The 24046-nt window shown below is 59.5% G+C and overlaps 1 protein-coding gene across 3 annotated transcripts; it reads left to right on the top strand.

Moving 5' to 3' along the window:
• Positions 1-24046, top strand: ASIC4 (acid sensing ion channel subunit family member 4). 3 transcript variants are annotated; one of them, XM_073878217.1, is made up of 10 exons: positions 1-1540; positions 16797-16941; positions 17015-17163; positions 17373-17535; positions 18260-18316; positions 20785-20938; positions 22315-22406; positions 22486-22565; positions 22900-23004; positions 23191-24046. In XM_073878217.1, the coding sequence occupies exons 1-10, from the start codon at positions 959-961 to the stop codon at positions 23302-23304; spliced, it is 1641 nt and encodes a 546-aa protein (XP_073734318.1). In that variant the 5' UTR covers positions 1-958; the 3' UTR covers positions 23305-24046. The 3 variants fall into 3 exon arrangements, with proteins under 3 accessions (XP_073734318.1, XP_025746851.2, XP_073734329.1); XM_025891066.2 differs by having other exon boundaries at positions 686-1540; positions 17036-17163; XM_073878228.1 differs by lacking the exon at positions 18260-18316 and having other exon boundaries at positions 686-1540; positions 17036-17163.

Raw genomic sequence — 24046 nt, 5'->3', positions numbered from 1 at the left:
GGGAGGGGGCGGCCACCGTCCCAGGGCAGGCGGGGGCACGGGGGGGTGTCGAAGTTGGGAGCAAAGCTCCAGGGAAGCCAAGCATCTTGGTGGCGCCACTGTGGTCCCCTTGTCTGTCTTGCCTGCCCTCCTCTGCCCTCCCCTCCCTCATTCTAACAAGTGGCTCTGCCAAGGAGTTTCTGGAAGCCGCCGTGAGTAGGGTAGTGGGGGCAGGTGGTGGCTGGGTGCTGGAGTCAGGAGTCAGGAAGGTGGGGGGTGGAGTTGGCTGACCCTTCCCGGGTGTGGTCCCGAAAAGTGGCAGAAGGAGCCGAGGCCTCTGGGTGCAGATGTCCTCCCTGGGTGGCCTGGGAGTGGGGCCGTCTGGGGACCCCACGAGTGCCTAGGCTGTAGCAAGAGTTTGGGGGGGCAGCCCGACGAGGTCTGGGGCAGGGGCCCAGGGATCCCTGTCCTGGGCCCGGGGAGGGGGGGGGGTTGTGGGGGTGCTGCCCCCCCGCCCCTGGCCTGGCTCCTGCTGCCAGAGGCGCCGGTGAAGCGCTGTTGACATGTCCTGAATTATTAAGCACGGGGTGGGCTCCGGAGCACATGCTGAGCGGCGCGGCTGGGGCTGCGCGGCGTGGCGGAGCGGCGCTCACTCCCTCGCTCGCTCGCTCGCAGGGACACACGCAGGGGCTGACAGCTGTGCTGGTGCTGATAAGGAAGCCACAAGGAGCCGATCGAGGAGAGAGACAAGCAGCAGCTGAGGCAGCGGCGGCAGGGCTGCGGAGCTGCTGGGAGTGGGAGTGACTCCCCCACCTCGGGCCCCCACCCTGTCCCTGTCCTCCTCCCGCTTGCCCTGAGTTTCAAAGAGCGGCCGCTGCCACCGCCGCCACTCCGGAGGGAAACTGGGGGGGGGGGCCCGCTGGCCAGGGAGGGACAGGGGCAGGGAGGCTCCGGCCACAGTCCCAGCAGCCGGGGACAGATGCCGATCGAGATTGTGTGCAAAATCAAATTTGCAGAGGAGGATGCGAAACCCAAGGAGAAGGAGGCAGGGGATGAGCAAAGCCTCCTGGGGGCTGCACAGGGGACAGCAGCCCCCCGGGACCTGGCCACCTTTGCCAGCACCAGCACTCTGCACGGGCTGGGCCGGGCCTGTGGCCCAGGCCCCCACGGACTGCGCAGAACCCTGTGGGCACTGGCCCTACTCACCTCGCTGGCCGCCTTTCTGTACCAGGCTGCCGGCCTGGCCCGGGGCTACCTGACCCGGCCTCACCTGGTGGCAATGGACCCTGCCGCCCCAGCCCCAGTGGCAGGCTTCCCGGCGGTCACCCTCTGCAACATCAACCGCTTCCGGCACTCGGCCCTCAGCGACGCCGACATCTTCCACTTGGCCAACCTGACGGGGCTGCCCCCCAAAGACCGGGACGGGCACCGTGCCGCCGGCCTGCGCTACCCGGAGCCCGACATGGTAGACATCCTCAACCGCACTGGCCACCAGCTTGCCGACATGCTCAAGAGCTGCAACTTCAGTGGGCATCACTGTTCCGCCAGCAACTTCTCCGTGGTGAGTCCTGCCAGCTGGCACGCCCGGCCTGGGGTGGCCAGAGGCTGGTGGCGGGGGCGGGGGGGCGAGGGGGGGTGCACAGGGGCATCTTCCACAGGGCTTCCCTTCCTTCCGCCACCAGAGGCTGGCCTCGTGTTCTCCCCCGAGCCCGGGTGTTGCCGTCGGGCTTCCCGGCCACGGAGCAGGGGACACTCCTCGGGGCTTACCCTGCTGCTGCGGCGGCTCCTCTTCTTGGTGGTGCAGTGCCCAGGTCTGGGGCCGGGGGGCCTGGAGTGGGCCCGGGGGACCCGGAAGCCGGGCAGCTTGCAGGGAAGGGATGCACCGGGCCAAGGCAGGGGCAACTGACCCCCACTTATCTGTTGTTCCCTTTTCCTTTTGTGGCTACTGGATTCTTCTCCCCACTGGATGAGGGTGATGGGAAGAGGGCGTCTGGGGGCCTCCAGCAAAGAGAGGGACTCAGGGCTGCCTCCTGGGGAGCTGGCCCGACCGGCAGGCTGGAAGAAACGGTCTTGATCTTCGGGTACACTGGGCGCCAGTGTCTCTTCTCTGTCTCCGTGTCTCTCATACACACCCCCTTTCACAGACTCTCTCACACATCCCTCTTTCATGCGGCCCCTCCAGCTTCTCCAGCTCGCCCTCCCTCCGTTTCCTGGGTCTTGCTGTTCCCTTGCCCGGCTCTGGCTCTTACACTGAGAATCACTCATTCACTCTTGTGTGCACGGCTCACCCTCGCTGCGACCCAGCACACGCACGCGCGCGCACACGCACACACACACACCCCTGCTGCTGGGGACAGTTTCCTGCACTGCCTCTCGCATACTCAGTGTCCCTGTCACTACACTCACAAGCACACCTGCACACCCACACACCCAGAGCTCCTCATCCCCATGCCCACATCCCAGCTCTCACTCAGCTGCTGAGGACAGGGCCACACTGTGGATGCCGTCCCCTCTCCTGATGCTCCCCCCACCCGGTCTACCTCAATCCCTGCTCCCCACGTGGGGGCTGCTGGTGCCATGTCTCACACGTGTGTGAGCAGACACACACTCTCATTGGGATCGGCGTGTCGGCTCAGGCTGCCCTCCCATAGTCAGGTGTGAGTGTGGGGGGGCGTGTCTCGTGTGCTGTCTGTCAGTGCTCCATTCACCCACGGTCACGGGGTATCTCTTATCCCTGGTGCTTGGGATGCCTGTCCCCAGTCCACAGTTGACTCCCAGTGTCGTGTACATGTGTGTGTTTGCAGCCTTGTCACCACTACCCAGTGCATATGCAAATACATGGCATCAACATGGTGCCCACTCCAGCCAGCCTCCAGTGGCCTGCCCCAGAGATGGGAGCAGGAGTGGGGGGCTTGCCTTCCTCCAGCCCAGCTGCCCCCGGCCCAGGTTCCCATTCACTCACTGCCTCAGCATCGGCAGGAAATAATGCCCCTAGTAGGCCTACTATGGCTCCTCTCACCACCACCCATGCCTGCAGCCGCTGGGTCCTCCTGCCAAGGGATGCGGGTGCAGTTGGGTAGGAATGGAGGAAGGGACAGGAAGGAGGGATAGTGCTGGGTTGGGGGGCGCCAGGCTTTTGTGTGGCTTACATACCCTCTTCTAGGAAAAAAATCACTGCTCCCAAACCCAGGACTGCAGGAGTCCCCAAGGAGGAGGTGAGGTGTTGAAAGTGTGCATGTGGCCTTTGGGGTCCCTGGGGCCCCTCTGCCTGACATCCTCACCCCTCAAAGTTGGGGGGGGCAGACAGAGCCCAGTCTCAGCAGGTGCTGTGGGGGCAGAAATCAATGGGAGCTTTGTGTCCCTGAGCGGGAGTTTGCATCTCAGGCCCCGGTTGGGGGTAGAAACGAAAGGGGAAGTGTGTTGAAACCTCAGTGGGAAGGAGGGGAGGAGGGAGCAGGGAGAGATGGGTAAGGGGAGGGAAGCAGGGGTTTCCTGCCTGGCTCTAGGAAAGGAGGAGGTGCCTGGAGGTTATGGGAACAGGGAATCCTGAGGATGGCTAAAGAGGAGGGTGGACGTCCGCAGGCCTTTTCATACTCTGGGGCTGCAGAGGGGAGGGTGAGGAGGGTAGGCGAAGTTTGTGGGTTTCAGCTTTGGGGTTGCGGCATGCCTGAGAAGAGCGGAGGGACAAAGCAAGCACTGGGGGACAGGAATTCCCCTTTGGATCCTGCTTTCTGTGTCCCCCACCCAGTCTAGACGCCATACCCTTCTGCCCACACCCCATCCCCCATTTGCTGAGTCTAACTCTCCCTTGGACCTGGCCTTCTAGGCTTGAGTCTGCTGCAAATACAACAGGTCTGGGGTTATTGGCTGGGATGGCAGTCCATAATCTGTGGCAGTGGACAAGATGGGGGTGTCTTGTGGGGCAAGATTGGAGAAGGGGTAGGAGAGGAAGACATGGGGTCTCTACTGAGGACAGGAGGTCCACAACGGGCCCTGTGGTAAGAACATGCAGCTCATGCTGGGGATCAGTGGTAGGGAGACGGGTACAGGGACCAGGTGGCGAGGAGTCTGCCCGGGCACGAGTGGTGAGGTGGTCAGTGACAGTGACAGGCTTTGGGTAAGGGGCTGCGATGTGTTTTCTGTTGCTTTCCCTGTTTCCTCCCTCCCACTCCCCACTCTGCTGTGACCTTTCCTCCAGAATCGAAGTTAATAAATGTCACATTTTCCAGCCTATTTTTACTCCGGGTAATGCGCCCTCCCCCAGTCCCCTAAGCTGCTTCTCCTGCTTCCCTTACCACTGCAGTTGCTTCCCCCCCACGCTCCCTGATACCCCCTCACTGACTCCCAGTCACTCACCCAGTCAACATGGAGCTCGGCGTGCCTGCTCCGTGCCTGCTAGGTGGCGTGGGGGAGAACAAAGAAGGGAAGCCCCAGTCCCCAGTCCCTGTCCTCAAGCAGCCTACACTCTCGCGGTGGAGCAGAGACAGGGACACTCAGAAGCTTAACCAACCCTGCAAGAGTTAACCAGCCATGCAAGCGGTGTCATGAGGTGCCAGGATTAATTGCCAAAAGAAGTACATGAAGAGTAAGAGCCTGAGAGAGAGAGAGAGAGAGAGAGAGAGAGGCCACTCTGGGCTGAAGAAGGCTGGAAAGGTTCAAGGCATGAGGCAGGTCTGGGGAGTCTGGAGAGAAAGGGAGAGATCGGGAGATGCTCTTGGCCCCACCCATGCTCCCCTCCGCCCAGGGGCCCTTCTCCTCCTCTCCTCCCCTGCCCCTCCCCCTCCTTAGTCTCATCCCCACCCACTCCCACCTCGCCTCCTGCTCTCACCACCTATATGTTCTCTCCCTTCCTCCCAATTCCCACCACCATCTGCTCCCCCCCACCCTGGTGCTCCAAGCCCCATCCATACTTCCCCCATTGCGGCTTGCTCTCAGCCTGCCCACTTACTAGAAGGCAGAAATCACTCTTTCTCCCTAGGCTTCATTTCTTTAGTTGTAAAATGCTAGGCTGGCTCTAAAATTCAGCATCTCCTCTCAGCCCGGATTTGAACCTCAGCTCTCCCCTTCAAGCTGTGTGGCCTTGGAGAAGTCAAAAAGCTTCCGTTACCGTGGGTCCTATATTCAGTAAATACAATAGTAGAACCTAAAAAATTTGGGCAGTTTTAAGGATGAAAAAGATGGCTGCAAAGAACTTAGCACGCTGCCTGGTGGTGCATGTGTCTCTGGAAGCGTCGGCTCTCTCACCTGACTGCTACTGTTTCTGACCTCTGTGTCGGCAGCTTTGCCACTGGCCACCACCTGGCCTTCCCCCTGTCTCCACGCTCAGGCCCGGACCCTCCCCCTACACTATTACAGCATTGCCCTGCGACCCACCCCTCCCAAATATCCATGCACGCGTGCATGTGTGCACACACACTCTCCAGATCAGTGCTCTCCCACCAGACATCTCTGGGATGCGGGGAAGGTTCTGGATCTGTGCAGTCCAGTAGGGTAGTCACCGGCCACACTGGCTATCGAGCATCTGACGGGGGATTGGTGTGACAGGGAAAATGAATGGTCAGTTCAAACAGTCGCATGTGGCTAGTGGCAACCATCTTGGACAGCGTAGTTCTCGGTGGTCTGAGGAACGAGGCTCAGACTGCCAGAATGGGCTGGGCGAGGAATTCCAACTGGGGTCCAAGGATGTGAGGTGGTGGCTGTGGGCTCTGGTTGGAAGTGCCACCATCTCCAATCTGGGCCGAGGTTAGGGTCTGTGTCTGGGGACATCGAGGTGTCTGGAAACACCACATGAGCAAATAGACCTTTTTTCCCAGGCGCAGCACATGACCTTGGTCTTTTCTCTTCCATTCTATTGTCTGGAAAATTGAGGCATGGGGAAGGTGGAGAGTCCTTGAGGAGGCAGGGGTAGGACCTGGCCCCTCTCTGTGGGGTCGTCAGGGGTCCAGGCAGTCCCTGGGCGGGCAGGGGCCCAGGGACCCGTGGGCACTTCACAGCTCCATGGCTCTCAGACCTCCCTCCCCCTCCCAGCTCTCCTTCCCCACTCGCTGGTGACTGCCGTGACTATTAATCACTCGCCCTGTTCTCTTCCTCTCTACTAATCAGGCACAATTAGACAAGGCCTCTTCCAGCTGGGCAGTCCCCCCCCCCCCCGCCCTCCCCCCTCCTCTCCCAGCCCCACCCCAGCTGCCAGCCAGGACAGCTCTGAGGCAGGGGGAGCAGCGAGCGGGGAGGCCCTCTAGCACTCCCTGGCTCCCCCATGCCAGATCCTGGGCAGTCCTCTGCCTTCCGTCCTAGCTGCCTCCTGAGCCTGTGCCCTTCCCTGGTGTGGTCAGGCCAGTACTGATCATCTCTGCCCTGCCTCCTTGGTTGTGGGAGGGCTACCCCGAGAACATGCCAACTCCATACCTTTGCTGCTGGCTCCAGAGGGGCTGAGAGCTGCCCCTTATCCCCTTGACTCAAGAAGGGACGGGCTTCCCATCGAGGTTGGTCCAGGCAGACTAGCTTACCTCTTAGCCTCACCCTCTGTCCAGCCCTCTGTCCCCATCTGCTCCTGTCCTCTCCTGAGGCATGAATCTTAAGAACATTTAGTTCAGCATCTGGTTCAGGGTTGGTCCTGCCTTTAAGGAGCCAGGCAGGTCAGGTCAGGGAGGGCACACAGCAGGGAAGGGTGGGGTCTGAGCAAAACTGAAGCTCATTTATCCCTGAGGGGAGCAGCTGCTCCTCAGCCCCAGCTAACTAGGGCCCTATGGTCAGGGATGCCCAGTGGTGTGTGTGTGTGTGTGTGTGTGTGTGTGTGTGTGTGTGTGTGTGTGCGCGCGCGCACGCAAGTGTGCACGCACGTGCGTGTGTTGGAGGGGTCGTCCAGGGAAGCCCAAGTCTTGATCATTTTAATAAAAATATTCCTGATTTAAAAAAATACTACAAGGGGGGCGCCTGGGTGGCTCAGTTGGTTGGGTGACTGCCTTCGGCTCAGGTCATGATCCTGGAGTCCCGGGATCGAGTCCCGCATCGGGCTCCCTGCTCAGCGGGGAGTCTGCTTCTCCCTCTGACCCTCCCCCCTCTCATGTGTTCTCTCTCTCTCTCTCATTCTCGTTCTCTCAAATAAATAAATAAATAAATCTTTAAAAAAAAATACTACAAGGGCTACCTACGACTCTGGGATTACAGAACCCAGTGTTTGCTCTCCCCAGCTCCTGCCCAGTGCTGGCTGCCATCCCTCAGGCCCTCCTGGAGGGGTGCTCTCAGTCTGGCTGCTTCCCGTTGGCCAGTGGAGTTGGTGGTTGGGGGGCGGGGGGGGGCATCTGAGTGGTGTGGCCAAGCATCCAAGGGCAGGGGCTGTTACTGTTACAGAGGACCGGTCTGCAAGGGCAGCGGGGAGGACCAGGAGGGACCTGCCCCACCCGGCCCCACTCAGCAGCCCTGTGGCCTCTTCATTAATCAGGAATCAGCCCCGAGCTGGGCTCATTATCAGCTCAGCTTCTTGTGGCACTGCCGGAAGATGCTGATTAGCATTTGAAGAAATGGCCCCAGTAACACCCTCCTGTCCTCTCTCTTTCTCCCCTACCCGTGCTCCCTCCGGGACCCCCACCCCTACCCTTCTGCTTCCCGGGAGGAATCTGCTCCCTCTTGTGGCTGGCAGCGGGGCCTCTGCCAGGCCGGCTAGTGGGGGCAGAAAGGATCAGGGATGGGCCGCAAGGAGGCAGGAGCATCCCAGGGAGCACCAGGAGTGCTGAGCTTCAGGGCTGCTCAGGCTGAGGCCCCTGAGTCAGTGGGTCCCACTGGGCAGGAGTAAATGCAGGGCGGGGACAGGGTGGCCGGGAGAGATGGACAGGCACCCTGGGGCAGAGAGGGTGGGGACAGCCGGCACCGAGGACAGAGACCTCGGTCTTGGAGCCACCCAGAGGAATGGGGGTGGGAAGGCGGGAGGAGGACAGAGACCGGCAGGGTGGAGACAAGAAGGTTCAGAGTGCTGTGTGTTTCCAGAAAGAGAGTGGGGGGTGGGGGGGTGTCTGCGCTACTTCTGGCTCCCGAGCAGGGGGCCGGCAGCCCTGGAAATCCAACCTACCCCACCCCCCCACCCCCACCCCATGTTCCCCATGCCCTTGGGACACCCGTTTGGGATTGGAGGGGGAGCAGTTCCAGAGACAGGCATGGGCTGCAGCGGGCGAGGCAGCAGCGAGAGAGTTCAGAGAGGAGCCACGGGATGATTAAGGGGAAATGGAGGATTGATTTAGGAGGAAAGATTAAAGGAGCTAAATCCGTGGCGCTTGGCTCAGCGGTGACTAAGCGTGGACAGGATAATAGCTTACAAATGTGTGAAAGGTGTAAATACCAAACGGGGGGAGGGGAGGCGCCTCGGCGGGCCTGGGGAGCTGGGACGGGGGCTGCTCAGGCCCCCAGGCGGGACTGGAGACCCCCTGGGCGACTGCCCGTTAGGGCCGGCCCCTCTCCAGTGGCGGGGCGGGGCGGGGCGGGGGGGGGGGGGGGGGGGGGGGTGGGGTGGGGACGGGGCTTTGGGGAGCCCCAGGTTCCAAACAGGGGTTCCGTTTCTGGGGCGCAGCTCCGCGGCCCTGGTGCTGGCCTCCACGTCCCCACTCCCGCCCCGCAGGGGATCTGAGGTCGCGGGTTCAAATCCCATCGGAGTCGGAGTCGCCCCTCGGCCCCAAGGCCTTTCCCGCCGCTCGCGAGCCAGCCAGCTGCCCCCCGCAGAGCCGCCTCCTCGGGCCCCCGCCCCGCCGGCCGGGCTCGCGCCCCCTCGGCCCTCCCCGGGCGCGGCGGGCAGTGGTGTCTCCCTCCGCGGAGGGAGTGCGGAGGTCACTTTGCCGAGGAGTCGGGAGCCGGAGGAATGCAAATGAGGCCAACCCAGGGAGGAGAGCCGAGGCGCCCGGAGGAGACGGGAGGGAGGGCGCTCGGGCGCGGTGATGGATGCCTGCCCCTTGGGAAGGAGGAGGGGGCGGCGGGGAGGGCGCGGCGGTGGGTGCGGCCCCCTGGGTGCGTGCGGGTGGGCCTGGCCTGGACGCCGGGGTGCTGTGCGGTGCGGGGGGTGGGAGGCGCACCCCCGCCCACCCGCCGCCCCCTCCGCCGCCCCCTCCGCCGCCGCCGCCGCCGCCGCCGCCGCCACCCTCTGGGTCTCGGCCCCGGAGCTCCCGCCCGGCCGCGGGTGTGTTTTCCGCCGTGCCAACACAACTCTAACGAGTAACTTTGCATCGAGGGGCCGCAATGTCAGCGAAGGGCTTCGCTACCAATTAAAAATATTCCCGCCTGGAAAAATGACTTTCTAGGGTGTAAGGCCTAAGTGGTCGCTACCTGGGAACAGGTTTGCCTGTTTACCTGCGTGCGGGGGGCCCCGCGCCTCACCTCTCCCGTGGAAACGCGGCGCACGCCTGGAATAATCGCATTCGGCTACGGGCCCCAAGCTCTACGGACTCCCAGCTCGAGCTCAGCCTGGAGTCACGCGGCCTCGGCCGTCCCCTACTTCCCTTCCACCACAGCTCACACATTTACATTTGAACAAACACTGCTCCGATTTGGAGCGGGAACGCTTCAACCTTGGGGGGGAAGTCGCTCTGCAAAGCCCCTGGGTGGCTGTGGGGGTGTGGTACGGGCGGAGGCCAGGCCTGCTTGGGAGGTGGGCGTCCTCCTCTGTCTCCGCTGTGTGGCACGATCGCCCCCTTCCCGCGGGGGGTGAGTGGGCTTGCTCTGCGAAGATTTCCTCCCCAACCCAACTCCAGCTCTTGTCCCACCGTCAGAGGACTTGTGCTGGTCCCCCCATCACAGCAATAATCACAACTAGTAATGATCTGCCTATACCTGTGATGGTCGGGTCTGTTTTGTTCCCCACTGCTGTTCACCTGCCTCTTAGTGTAGGCGGCTCAATAAACACGTTTGGAATGAACGAATCCCTCTGCAGTCAGACAGCAAAGGCCCTCAGGGCAGAGACCGTCTGTTTGGTTCTCTGAATCATCCCTAGGGCCATCCACGGTGCCTGACACAGTGCACAGGCTCAAAGAATAGTGTTGGGACATGACTGTTGTGCGAACACCTGCCATCTCTTGAGCACCTACTATCGGTGGGCGCCGTGTCCGTGTGTATCACTCAATAGGTTCAAGCACAGACTTGGGCACCGAACTTCCTAGCACCTGCTGTGCTGTGGGATGTCACCCTGGCAGGCCCCTACCCTCTTTGGGCCTCTATTATCTTGTCTATAAAATGGGGATAAATCACCCCCTGTATAGGGTTTCTGTGAGGATTAGGGCGTTAATTTATGTAAAGCGCTTAGGTCCATGCTTGGCAGAGAGTAAGGACTAAATAAATGTTAGATGTTGCTATTATTCGTGTAGATTATCTCTTTCCTCATGACACCTCTGGAGGGTGCCTGTTATTATTCCCGTTTTACAGGTGAAAAAAATGGAGGATCAGAGAGGTTAAATGACTGAACCCAAATGCCACAGACAGTGAAGGCGGGGCCCAGATCTGAACCAGGGTGAGCTGCAGGCCTGTCGGCTGGGTGCTGCTTCCCAGTCAGTAGGAGAGCCGTATCTCGGCGCTGGGGGTTTTCCAGTCTGACAGATTGCTGAGAGAGGCTTTACAAAGGTGCATGCTGCCCTGAGAATGGGACCAGTGGGAATCCAAGATCAAAATGCTGCACCGATGTCAAGTATACGTCAATATGAGAAAGAAAGAGAGAGAGAGAGAGAGAGAGAGAGAGAGAGAGAGAGAAATGTTGCACCATTTGGCAAGGAGCTCCATTCACAAATCCACACCCCATACCACCGCCCGCTGCCTTCCTTGAGCACCCTAGGGTAACTCATCACTCTGAACTTATCTCTCATCCTCACGACTAACTTTAGGAGGAGAAATCACCACTTCCCTTTTTTTTTTAAACTTTAAATTTTTTATTGTTATGTTAATCACCATATATTACATACCACTTCCCTTTAACAGATGAGCAATGCTAGGCTCAGCGAGCGATATTCAATCTTGCCCACGCACCCAAGGTGGTTTGTCCGAGGCTGGTGGCAGAGCCAGGATTTGAACCCTCTTCTGTAGGACTCCAAAATATGTGCCCCTTTCCCCAAGTTAAGAAGCTGTGTTATGTGTATCCATTTCCGGCACCACCTCCAATGGTCCGTCTCTGCCCCAGGTTCTTAGCTGTCTCTACAACACTCTTCTTGCTAATGTTGAGGCCTTGGGTATATGATTTCACTTTACAGATGCCTTTTACCTCCACTCCTTATAATCGCCCCATGAAATAAGTCAGGCAAGAATTTCTATTCCCACTTGACAGATGAGGAGACAGGTCCAGAGAAGTCAATAAATCACTTTATTTGCCAAGGTTACAGAGGCTGTGGTGATGCTGAGGCTGGCACCAGGGTCTACTGACTCCCCCCGGGGGGGGCAGTGGGGGAGAGGGACTGGACTCTAGTTCTGAATTTGCCCCGTCTTCCTCTGTGCCCTTGGATATGTACCTTGCCACACCTAGGCTTCTGCTTTGGCCTTTATAGGACTAGCACAGACACCCCAGGTGTCTTGAGTTGGTGCTTTCTTCCTACCCAGGTAAGGATAGAGAAGCAGGAGGCTTTGAACTTGTTGTTCAAGAGTTGTTCAACCTGCTGTGTTAGTCACAGTCCAAGACCAGAGAAGATGCATCCCCTTCCACCACCGGCCCCCTGTGGACTCCAGGGCACTGTAGCGTTAAGGGGAGTTCATTCCAGGGGCCTGTGAAAGGCCTGGGGCCGGACCACATCAGGGGAGGGCTAATGGAATATGGGGGGGATGAAGCTACTGTGGAAAAGTGGGGGGGTGGAGGTGCCAGGGCCTTAGCGGAGGCAGGGTGCCCAGAAGGCGGTGAAGATAAAAGCCCAGGCCACAGATTAGCTCCGGGATTAGCCCAGCCTCTGCTGCTCTGGGCTGCTTCTTATCTCCTGGCGGCCCAGGGCCCTCTCCCGCACAGCTCTGAGCCCTGGCCCTGCTAATTGCCTGTTAACCCCGTGGGTTCCAGTGGGCTCCGTGACTGCAGGGAGGATGAGGGGTGGGGAGGGCTGGGGGGGGCGCATGCAAGCCAGCCAGCCAAGGAGAGCTTTGCAGGGAAATGGGAGCTGTGGGTAGATGGAACCCAAGGGGCTGAGAGGAGCCACTGCTCAGAGTAGGGAGCTCTGGACAGATTTCTCCCAAGCTCTGATGTTGGGGGGGGGCAGGGAGAAGGAGGGAAGCACACCTGGGGAGGGGTTCCTGGCTTGACAGGGGCAGTTTCAGGCCCAGGGAAAAGTCTAGTAGGACAAGAGGCAGAGACCAGACACCCAGGCTAAAGATAAACAGGATGCAGATGCTGAGGTCGAAGGAACAGAGAGAATGGGGGCAGCCAGGCCAGTGGGAGAGGAAGATGGAGGCTAGGGTGACAGACAGGCCAACAGAGGGCGACCGACAGAGAAATAGAAGCTGGATGGGTAATTTCTCAGACGCCGAGGACAGCCAGGCCGGGAGAATAGAGAACGGCCTTGAGACACAGACCAAGATCAGGGGACAGAGACTAGGGAGGCAAACCCAGGCCAAGGTCTGGGCCGAGAAAGGGTAAAGTGCTCTGAGAGGGACAGGTAGAGGGCTGGTCAGAAAAAGGTCATGGAGGGGCGCCTGGGTGGCTCAGTCGTTAAGCGTCTGCCTTCGGCTCAGGTCGTGATCCCAGGGTTCTGGGATCGAGCCCCGCATCGGGCTCCCTGCTTGGTGGGAAGGCTGCTTCTCCCTCTGCCTCTGCCGCTCCCCCTGCTTGTGCTCTCTGTCTCTCTGACAAATAAAAAAATAAAAGCTTAAAAAAGAAAGAAAGAAAGAAAGACAGATAAAGGTCATGGAGGGGGTCCAAGGGTGCCCACGCAGCACAGACTCCCGTCTAGAAGCTGTTCAGCCTGGGAGGCCATGCGCTTAGCCTCGGATCAGGAAGGTGGACCTGGGTGCTGAGGCAGAGAGCAAAGTGGGTGGGGGGCAGATCAAAGGAAGAGGTGGGGGTCTGAGATGGGAACAGGGCCCAAAGGCGTTAATGGTGGGTCATTTGGAGACAGACCCTCAGCCCATGAAGGCACATCGTGGCCCTGCACCTGCCCCTCTCCGTTGCTGGGCCCCGGACACACCCTCCTTCGGGGCCCGTCCATGGGGAAGGGAGCAGTGACCAGCCTGGGGGACCTTGAGGCGGAGCTGCCGTGCCGTCTCCATGGAAGAGGCTGGGGGCTGTGCCGCCACCAGACTTCTGCCACTTAGGAGCTGGCAGCTCCCCCTGCCGCTGCTGCCTGGCCTGGGGACTGTCTCCGGGGCAACGCTCTGCTCTGCCCAGCAGTCGGGCCTGACCTGGGCCGTGCAGGTGGCCCTGCCAATCTGGTCTGCCCATTCCCTGCAGGGTACAGCCAGCAGTCCCAGAGCTCTGTCACCATTGTTCTGCACCACCGCCTCAAGGTCAGGGGGCCAGGAAGCGCTCCCACCCCCCCACCCCCCCGCCAAGTTACTATAGTCAAAACCTTCCTGGTTCCCTCTGCCCTGCACGGGGCTGGGCTCCAGGTCACGCAGCATGTGTCTGTACGAACACGTTGGAAGTATCAGGAAGGGAGGCTGGCCGAGCCCCATCCACGGGCAGGAGCCTACCAGAGTCTTGTAGTCACTGAATACCTGCCGGGTCTTTATAAGCACTAACTCTGCTTTGGTGTTGGGCTCAGTTGTGTTTGAATCTCTGTCATCATTTCCTTGCTGTGAGCCCTTAGCCAAGTCACTTTCCCTTTCTGAGCTTCCTTACCATTAAATGGGGGCAACAATAGTTTCCTCGTGTGGTTTTCTGGAAGGCTCAAAGGAGAAAATAAATCAAAAGCACCATAGCACTGGGCCTTTGGAAGGGCTCGCCTGCAACTCCTTCCCTCCACCTCATGCCTCCTTCTACGAGTTGTGCTGGGCTCTTTGCCGGCCAAGATGGTAAACTGTGGCTCCCAGCTGCAGGGAGGCCACAGTCCCATGGGTTGGGTTGAGCTGTGGAGAGGCTGTGATAGTTCCTGGTGGTCAGGGAGAGCCGAAGTAGAGCAGCATGGTGGGGGGGGGGGGGGGGGGGAATGGGGGGGGGGGGGGCAGCTCACTAACTGGGTCCCCCATGGAGCCTCTCAACTAGAGCATACGCTCAACTGGCTGCCTTGGTAAGAGCCAATTCCAGCATCTTTTTGGCCTTAAGTAGGAAGAGGGTCGTGCTTTGAGATTTGAGTCAAATAATTATGTATTCCCCCCATCTGTCTTTCCTACACCCCTGGGGATCCAAGAGTCTTGCGCCCAGCCCATTTCCGGGTTCCCCTCTCTCCAGTGACAGGTCAGAGCGCAGGTCTAAAGTGGAGCTGTCTTACTGGACTCTCACCGTTCATTTAGGGCCTTTCTACTGGAAGTGCGGTCCATGGACCAGCAGGTTGTTAGAAATGCAGAATCTCACACATTACTGAATCAGAATCTGTATTTTAGCAAGGTCCCCAGGTGCTTTTGGGCACACATGAAAGTTTGAGAAGCACTGATCTCAGAGACCTTGGTAAATCAGTCCACCTCTCTGAGCCTCCGTTTCTTCATCTGTGGGATCTAGGTTGGTTGTGAAGATCCCATTGGAAAGAGCATGTGAGGCATTTAGCTTTAGTGCCTGGGCAGGGCAAATGCTCTGGGACTGTCAGCCGTGCCTCTTCCTGCCCCAGCACAGAGTGGGCAGGGGTGATCCAGACAGGGCCAAGGACGGGAACCCAGAAGCAGCAGAAGGGGCAGAGCAGGAGGGGTGGGACAGGAGAGGACTGAGAGGGAGCGGATCTGCAGAACAAAGAGTGAGGAAGGTGTACAGGAGGGGGCGCGCAAGGGAAGGAGGAAGAGGGGAAGGGGGACAGATGGGTGTGGAGTCACACACCTGTCTCACTTCCGCTGGGCGGGGCTGAGAACGAGCTGGGGTGTCTGGCTTGGCGGGTCGGCAGCTCCCAGTAATGGGTTGTGGGAACAGCTCAAGTCTTGCATCCAGATGAATTCCACTTCTCCCATCGACTAGTTGACTCGTTGTGTGACCTTGAGCAAGGCACATCACCTCCCTGAGTGGTCATTTCCTGGTCTATAAAAACCAGGTTAATGAAACCTATCCATACCAGAGTTGCTGAGTGCATGCAATAGGGTGGGGGTGGATGTAGCCATGTTTTGTAAATTGCACGTGCTTGTTATGCACCCATTTCTGTTTGAGGACCAAGAGGCAGGGTGTTTGGGTGACAGAAGAATGGTGTGATAGGAGAGCATCACTAGGGCATGGGAGACTTAACCCTGCTCCCCAACAAGGATGTCCCAGGCCCCCAGTTCTTCGACAGCCTCCCTCCCGCTGCCCCTAACCCAGCCCCTCTCTCTTCTACACCGTCTCTCTGAAGCTAGGCATTTAGGATATCTTTTCCCCAACACCGCCCGTGCTTTTTCTCCCAGCTTTTACCAGTGCGAAATGTTCCCAAGGAGAGGGAAGGGGGAGCGCGAGAGTGAGTGAGTGCACTGACCTCTTGCCCCCAGGGAAGGTGCTGCCTGTGATGGGTTTGACCCGGGGGCTCGTCTCTGTGGGGTGAGCCTGGCAGCGGGGAGCTTGCCTCCGCCTCTCCTTTGACCACCCCCCGGCCCGGCCCAGCTGCTCCGCAAAGCCCCGTCGCAGCTAGGGCCGGCGGGGCCTCGGCTTCCATCTCCGGGGCGCCAGCGCCATCTGGTGTCCATGTTGGGGAACTCTCCGTACGGGAAAAGGGGGCTTCGTTGAGCACGGCAGTAACTGCTTATAAGCATCCCTTGTGCTCGGCACTGCGCCAGGGCTGGGGACACCAGACAAGCTCATTGCTCCTGTGCCGCGTAAACCTCAGTGGGGGAGAGATGGGCCCTGGACAAGGAGACAAACAGATACACCAGATCATCTCAGGTCTTGATAAGTACTCAGCAAACCGACGAACACCTCGGTGATGTGTGTGTGGTATATGGGCACGCGTCTGAAGAGGGGACACTTAAGCAGAGCCTTAAAAGACAGCTAACCATGCCAAGGGCGGGGTGGGAGGAGGCATTCCAGGTGGAGGAACTGAACGAACAAGGGCCAGAGGAAGGAAGGTGCTCCATTAAGTTTGAATTTGTCACTGGCGAGATCCTGGGGCTGGAGTGGCAGGAGAGGTCACACTGCATGGAGATTTTCAGGCCAGGGAAGGAGCTGGGCTTTACTCTCTGGGAAATGTTGGGTTTCAAGCCAGCAAGGGACTCGATCGGATCCATGCACTTTACAACGGGCACTCTGGTTACTGTGTGGGGGAAGGGCCAGGAGCGAGGGGCAAGGATGGATGAAGGCAGACCAGTTAGGAGCCCATCGCCACGGCCCGGTGGGAGATGGTGGTGAAAGGGGGCGGGGGCACGAGATGGAAGGAGAGTGGTTGGATTCTAAAGAGATTTCAGAAGTCGAATCGCCCAGCGCACATGCTGGATCTAATGTAGGGGTGAGGGAGAGGGAAGTGTCAGGGATTCTGACTTGAGAAACTGGATAGATAGATGGTGGGGCCCTTTCATTAGAGGAGGGGGAGCACAGGTTTTGGGAAGGTAGCAAGAGTTCTGCTATTGCTATGTGATGCTGGGGATGCCTTTGAATCATCTAAGAGAGGGTGTCACTAGAAAAGATCCTGCTTGGGGAAGAGGCGGGGCTGCAGACCGCTCGCTACTGGACAGTGGTGTCCAGGCGGGTGCAATGGGCCTCCCACAGGACAGGGAACCTTGAGCTTAAGGAATTGTCTCAGCCCCTCCGTTCATCTCCTCTCCTCCTCTCTCTCACCCCGCAGGTCTATACTCGCTATGGGAAGTGTTACACCTTCAATGCAGATCCACAGAGTTCGCTGCCCAGTCGGGCAGGGGGCATGGGCAGTGGCCTGGAGATCATGTTGGACATCCAACAGGAGGAATACCTGCCCATCTGGAGAGAGACAAGTATGCAGGGAAAGGGACGGGGGGCCAGTTTGGGGGCTCCAGCCTGGGCGCTGCCTGGCATGGGTTTCCAAAGGTCCCCATGTCCACTGTGCAGACGAGACATCGTTTGAGGCTGGCATCCGAGTGCAGATCCATAGCCAAGAGGAGCCCCCCTACATCCACCAGTTGGGCTTCGGTGTGTCCCCAGGCTTCCAAACCTTCGTGTCCTGCCAGGAGCAGCGGGTGAGCACCTCCAGTTGGGTCCTGAATTGGGCATAGGGCAGGGGTCTTTGGGCCCAGAGGGGATGCCGACCGGCCCTGCCCTCGAAAGCTCACCGCCCATCAGCAACCCCCCCCCCCCGCCGCCCCCGCCCATGGACTTTGCTGGAGCTGTGGGCAGTGGAGGGCCCGGGGGACTCTGAGGCGTGACGCCATATGCCCCACCTCCGCAGCTGACCTATCTGCCCCAGCCCTGGGGCAACTGCCGGGCGGAGAGCGGGCTCCGGGAGCCTGAGCTTCAGGGCTACTCAGCCTACAGCGTGTCTGCCTGCCGGCTGCGCTGTGAGAAGGAGGCCGTGCTTCAGCGCTGCCACTGCCGGATGGTGCACATGCCAGGTGGGCGCCCTCCCCTCCCGCCGGCCTCCGCCGCCCTGCCGGGCTCTGGATCCTCCAGGGCCTAAGGCTGCTCCTGTGCCTGAGCAAGGGCACGTGTACCACAGCATGTGTGCAGGTCTAGCCTCCTGTGACGACATGCGTGTGCGCTTGGGATTTTTAAAAAGGCCTTATTTATTTATTTGAGAGAGAGAGAGCGGGGAGGAGGGACAGAGGGAGCGAGAGAAGCAGACTCCCTGCTGAGCACGGAGCTGCCTGGGGCTTGATCTCATGAACCTGAGATCATGACCTGAGCTGAAACCAAGAGTCAGATGCGTAACAGACTGTGCCACCCAGACGCCCCATTTGAGATTTTATGTGGTTTCACGTGTGCACCTGGGAATTGCACACGTGCATGCTTGTGGCATGTTAATATGTATCTGAGCATACATGTGCTTGTGCACATTTATGCTTGTATACTTGAGGGGGTTGTGTGCACGGGCTTGAACACACGCATACAGATGCGTGTGTATACGTGTGCATGCAAGTGTGCGTATGCTTGCAAGCATGTGGACATTTTAGGCATACATGCACAAGCATGTAGAAGCTCATGCGTGTATAGGGATGTGCAAGCACCTACATGTGTGTGCACGTGTGCGTGCGTGTATGTGTGTGCCCACATTTGGGTATGTGGTGGGGGAGAGGGGGTGGGACTGTAGACTCCAGGAATAATCTTCTCTCCTTTCAGGCAATGAGACCATCTGCCCGCCAAATATCTACATCGAGTGTGCCGACCACACCCTGGGTCCGTGCTGCCTTCTCCCTTCCCCTGCCTCTCCATCACCCTCCTCATCTCTCTGTCCACCGTTCTCCTCACTGCCTTGGCCCACCTCCTCCTAGCCCCTCCCTGGATGGTTCTTCCCGGGGTTGAGCCTTATCCCATACTTCCAGGGGTTCTGAGGACTTTGCAGGTGTGGACACTTGGGTAAGTGGAGGCAGCAGGGTGTGGGGGGGTGCAGAAAACCCAGGACTGGGAGTGAAGGGCTGGGCTTCTGTCGTGGCTCAGCAAATGAGCTCACCCTCTCTGAGAAAGTGAGGGGACTTCTCTCGGGCTGAGGAGAGACGCGCTGCTGAGTATCAGTGTGGGTAAGGCAAGCACCATCCGTCCATAGGTCTCACTTGGGCTGCGATTCACTCATTCTTTCATCCATCCATCCGTTCCTTCCTCTGCAGACGTGGCCGGCCTGGGCTGGTGCCGGAGGTGAGAGTGGGAACGAGAGGCCGTCCTCATGGAGCTTCCCTGCCCGCGGGGCTGTGGATGGGCACCGTGATGGCACGCACGGTGCTGATCCTTGCAGAGGGGGAATTTCAGGGGTGCTACAGGGCCCCAGGGAGGGGCGTGCAGCTCCACCTGGGAAGCCGGGAGGATCCTTGGAGGAAGTGATTGATGAGCTGAGACCTGAAGGGTGTGGAAGAGCCAGACTGGTGGAAGGCAGGGCCATGATCTCGGCGGTGGGGGCAGTTCTGTGCTAGGCACCTGTGGCCAGAGAGCGTGTGGGGGTGGGGCACCGAAAGGTCAGCAAGCCTGGAGGGCAGAGAACACAGGAGGGGGCAGCCAGAGTGGAGGAGGCTCTGGGAAGCTCATGGTGGCTCAAGGCAAGGCAAGAACGCCCTCTGAGGTTAGGCAAGGTGACTCGGAGCCGCTGCGGAGAATGGATGGGGGAGTCAGAGCAGAAGCAGGGCAAGCGGTCAGGAGGGCATTGCAGTCATCCAGACGGTGGGGCCGTGGGGAGGGAGAGAAGGACCGGCGGTGGGACCACACCGAGACCTTCTCTATCCCACATCCCAACTGCATCAGCCAAAGGCGCAAGGATGGTTAATGAAGGGGCAGATGTGAGAGCAGGAACACCGGAACCACAGGGATGGTGAAACTGCACAGAACTAGCAATACCGGGCAGGATCGACTTGTGCAGGCCCGAGGGGGTAAAGGGAAGGCCCAGACAGAGACCTGTGGCTGTCCCAGAGGACAGCAGCTATGGCCACAAGAGGGGGGAGCAGCCTCAGCCGACCCACAGCCTGGTGGAGAGGAAGCCAGGAGAGGAAATCCCCTGGCATCTGTCCTCTCCTTACCCTCTGCCTCTGCTGGGGTCTCTTCCATTGGCCCAACCCAACCCAAAGCCAGAAGATGAGGGAGTCTAACTGATGCGTCTGGCAGAGAGCCCTGCCTCCTGAGCACAGAGAGAGGTGGAGAGTGGAGAGTGAATCTGAAGAGGAGAACAGAGAAAATCTAGTGTATTTTTTTACTTAAAAATTTTTTCAACATATTTTTTAATTTTTTATATTTTTTAAAGATTCCATTTATCTATTTGACAGAGAGAGACACAGCGAGAGAGGGAACACAAGCAGGGGGAGTGGGAGAAGGGAGAAGCAGGCTTCCCATTGAGGAGGGAGCCCGACGCGGGGCTTGATCCCAGGACCCGGGAACCATGACCTGAGCCGAAGGCAGACGCTTAACGACTGAGCCACCCAGGCGCCCCCAACATATTTTTTTAAAGATTTATTTATTTGAGAGAGAGAGAGCGAGCACATGTGCGTTCACACAAGTGGGCGGGAGGGGCAGAGGGAAAGAATCTTCAAGCAGACTCCCTGCTGAGCAGGGACCCAGGCCCATGAGATCATGACCTGAGCTGAAACCAAGAGGCGGATGCTTAACTGACTGAGCCACCCAGGCGCCCCTAGAAAATCCAGCATATTAAACATAGCATTTGTCTTTCTGCCCATTTGTCCATCCACCCACCCACTCATCCACTCATCCATCTGCATATGTAAAAACAAGCATGTAATCCATCCAGCATCCTCCAAGCCCCCTGTGTGTGTGTGTGTGTGTGTGTGTGTGTGTGTGTGTGTGTATGAGAGAGAGAGAGAGAGAGAGAGAGAGAGAGAGACCTCGTGTGATTGATTAGCTCCGATGGATGGGCTGTGTCCTCCGTCTGAGCCATGGGGACTTCTCCGCCCCAGGGGGCTGGGACACAGAAGGATAAGCCTATAGGAGGGTGCTGGGGGGCTCTACCTTCACCTGCTTTCTTAGGTAGTCTGAAGCTGGTCCAGGAAGGATCCCCCAGCAAGTCTCCCCTAGGCAGTGCCAGTAGAGGCCCCTCCCTCCCCTCCGTGGACGTGCCTGCCTCAGGACAGCCCCTACACCTTCTCCCGGCAGCTAGTGGGCCTCTGGACCACCCGCCCTCCCCCCTTGCAGCTGGTGCCTCTGTGTTGCAGACTCCTTGGGTGGGGGCTCCGAGGGCCCGTGTTTCTGCCCTACTCCCTGCAACCTGACTCGCTACGGGAAAGAAATCTCCATGGTCAGGATCCCCAACAGGGGCTCAGCCCGGTACCTGGCAAGGAAGTACAACCGCAATGAGACCTACATCCGGTACGTGTGTGTGTGTGTGTGTGTGTGTATGTGTGTGTGTGTGTGTGTGTAGCGGAGGCCACCCTCAGCAGGCCTGGTGCAGGGCGCACCCTGGGGGTGGGCTGCATCGTTCTTACTAAGGAGGCTCCTGGCAGGGGTGCGTTTCACAATCCCGTTCCTCTAATTAAGCCCTACCCATCCTCCAAGTCCCGTCCTGTGTCCCCACCTCCAGGGAGGCACCTCTTTTTTTAAATAAAGATTTTTATTTATTTGAGAGAGAGAGCGTGCGTACACACACAAGCGTGCATGAGTGGGGGGAGGGGCAGAGGCAGAGGGAGAAGCAGACTCCCCCCTGAGCGCGGAGCCTGACCCGGGCTCCATCCCGGGACCCTGAGCTCATGACCTGAGCTGAAGGCAGCCGCTTAACTGACTGAAGACACCCAGGCGCCTCCAGGGAGGCCTTTCATGATCCAAACGTCTTTCCTCCGAGCTCCCACGGCAGCCTGTACCTCTCTCTCTCATTGCACCCACCTGTTGCTTTCCCGCCCTCTGCTGGGTCTTTCTCCCCCAGCAACCTGGGGGCCATTAAATGCACACTGAGGGAATGCTGTGCTGACTGAGAGGGACTAGGTGGCCGGCCGGCAGGAGAGGCCTCACTGAGCCTTGGGTCTGGTCCCCTGCAGCCAATCTACAAATGCTGAGCATCCTGTGGGTGCCAGGGTGTGGGTCCTGTGGGGACAGAGACAATTACACCACAAAGCTCTGGCCCCAGTGTGTGGGTGAGGCCATATTTGATGGTGTGATACCGACTGTCAGGCCTCCACTGAGATTACTGGGCGGGGCAGACGACGAAGCAGGGGAGGCCCCTGGGTGTGTGAGAGGAGGAGACGGGGGAGGCCTCCCAACTAGAGAACTGTGGGATCATACAGACACGAGCCTGAGCGGCACGGGGGGCGGGGGGGTGGCTGTGTGGAGAGAAGCAGGTAAGAAAGCGGTCTGGCTAGGAAGGTACAGATCATGGGCAGTCTTGGAGGCCCGGAGAAAGAACTTGGGGGTGGACTGCTGGGCAATAGGGAGCCACTGAAAGTTCTAGAGAGGTATTGCGGTGATGCGGAGTGAATGTCATTTGCTGCTTTACAGTGGAAGGCAGGAGGGACTCCTTCAGGCCCAGGAGTTTTATTTTGCTCTCCCAGGCCCGTGGCTAACCCTCAAAATATAAAGCAGACATGCACCTAGGACGGTCCCCCTTCACAGCCTTTGGGAGTCTGAGGGAGGTGGTCCCTGGCTTCTTGGGGCAGGGGACCTCGGACCAGGACCTGCTGGACCTGGCAGGTCCCCGCCAGCCGCCTCCTCGGAAGAACCGCCCCACAGGGACACTCTGCTTCCTGTCTCCACAGGGAGAACTTCCTGGTCCTCGATGTCTTTTTTGAAGCCCTGACCTCTGAGGCCATGGAGCAGCGAGCAGCCTATGGCCTGTCAGCCCTGCTGGGTGAGCCACGGTCCTGACCCGTTTCCATGGGGGTGGATCAGCCTAGCCTGTACCTCTGACCTGCTCTCATGCTCCCCAGGAGACCTCGGGGGACAGATGGGCCTGTTCATTGGGGCCAGCATCCTCACACTACTGGAGATCCTGGACTACATCTATGAGGCAAGGGATGGGGGCCTGGGGGCCCCCCTGGAGGGGGCATGGAGGGTGGGAGGAGAGGCTGTGGGAAAAGCCGGGCAGGCAGTACAGGCTTCCCGGTGCGGCTGGCCTGGCCACGAAGCCAAGCTTGGCCGTTGGGGCCGGGGTCTCCTGACCAGCGGGAAGGCGTGAGGGCACTGAGGAGTTAGGAGAAGGGGATGGGTGGGGAGGATTAGGGAGTCCTCTTGGGGATTTGCTGGGGCAGCGAGCCCTACAGGGTGGGCCCCAGTGAGGCCTAGCCCTTCTCCCCTACCAAGTTTCCTGAGCCCACTGCTGTCCCCCGACCCTGAACCCCAAGGTGTCCTGGGACCGACTGAAGCGGGTGTGGCGTCGTCCCAAGACCCCCCTGCGGACCTCCACTGGGGGCATCTCCACCCTGGGGCTGCAGGAGCTGAAGGAGCAGGTGAGGATGAGCTCTGCAGAGTGCAGTCAGTGCCCTCTGCTAGGACTGACGGCCTCAGCAGCTTCTGACCCAGCTTGTCAGAGCTCCCCTGGAGCCCCTGCCCCAGGGCACAGGGAAAGCCCGGCTGTGTGGGGCCCAGGGGTCTGGCTCACATTCTCCATGTCTCACTCCCTCTTCATCTTGCAGAGCCCATGCCCTAGCCGGGGCCGTGCTGAGGGCGGGGGAGCCAGTGGCCTGCTCCCCAACCACCACCACCCTCCTGGCCCCCGAGGAGGCCTCTTTGAAGACTTTGCTTGCTAGGATGGCGCTGTGTCTAAAAAGACCCAGGAGTCTGGGACCCCTCCCAGGATCCCCAAAGGTCTCCTCCTGCTCCTGGGACCCAAGGCCTGGGGGCAGCCCAAGGGGAGGGGGAGAGGGCGGTGTTCGCTGGGAGGGTGGGGACTCGGTTCAGGCTCTCACCAGCTCTGGCACCAGTGGCTTTGCACAAGGGTCTTTCTGGTCCCCCCTCCCAACCCCCCCCCCCCCAAGCCCCAGGCTGGTGCCCCAGGAGGGCTGGAGGGGAGGGGAGGAAAGGAGCAAGGGAGGTGGAGGAAGGGGACCCCAGGAGCAGGGGTGGGACCCCCTGTACATTTGTATATATTTAGGGAGGACAGGGTGGGGGTGGGGCTACAGATGTAGAAGGTGGGTGGGGCTATGGGGGTGGGTGATTCAGGGACAGCCAAGGGTCCTAGCCCTAGAATGGCAGCAGGAGAGGGAGAACCCCCAGGACTCAGGAGTGCTGGGCTGGTCCTACTTCCTGTCCCTCTCCAGGCCCAGCTCCCCCTTTTGGCAGGGGGACTGGGTGGCCCAGCAGGCCTGGCCCAGCTCCCAATTCCCCCTGCCCCAACCCCACCTTCAGAGTCCCCTCCACAGGGAGCAGGCCGACCCATTAGACCTTGGCCGAGCTTGGGGGTGGGGAAGGGAGCCTTCTCCATGGGCCTCTCTGCCTCTGGTCTGGTTTTATAAAGCACCAACGAAACTGAGAATAAAGAGGCATAAAGAA

The sequence above is a fragment of the Callorhinus ursinus genome, unplaced genomic scaffold, assembly GCF_003265705.2.
Source record: "Callorhinus ursinus isolate GAN/ISIS: 27379988/994484 unplaced genomic scaffold, GSC_fseal_2.0 scaffold2, whole genome shotgun sequence".
Taxonomy (NCBI): Eukaryota; Metazoa; Chordata; class Mammalia; order Carnivora; family Otariidae; genus Callorhinus; species Callorhinus ursinus.
This window is presented reverse-complemented; position numbering and strand designations above follow the sequence as displayed.

Coding starts and splice junctions, on each gene's coding strand:
- ASIC4 (XM_073878217.1), top strand. CDS start 959: ATGCCGATCGAGATTGTGTGCAAAATCAAATTTGCAGAGGAGGATGCG. Junction 17,164..17,372: donor TGTCCTGCCAGGAGCAGCGG/GTGAGCACCTCC, acceptor CCACCTCCGCAG/CTGACCTATCTGCCCCAGCC. Junction 22,566..22,899: donor TCCTGGACTACATCTATGAG/GCAAGGGATGGG, acceptor CTGAACCCCAAG/GTGTCCTGGGACCGACTGAA.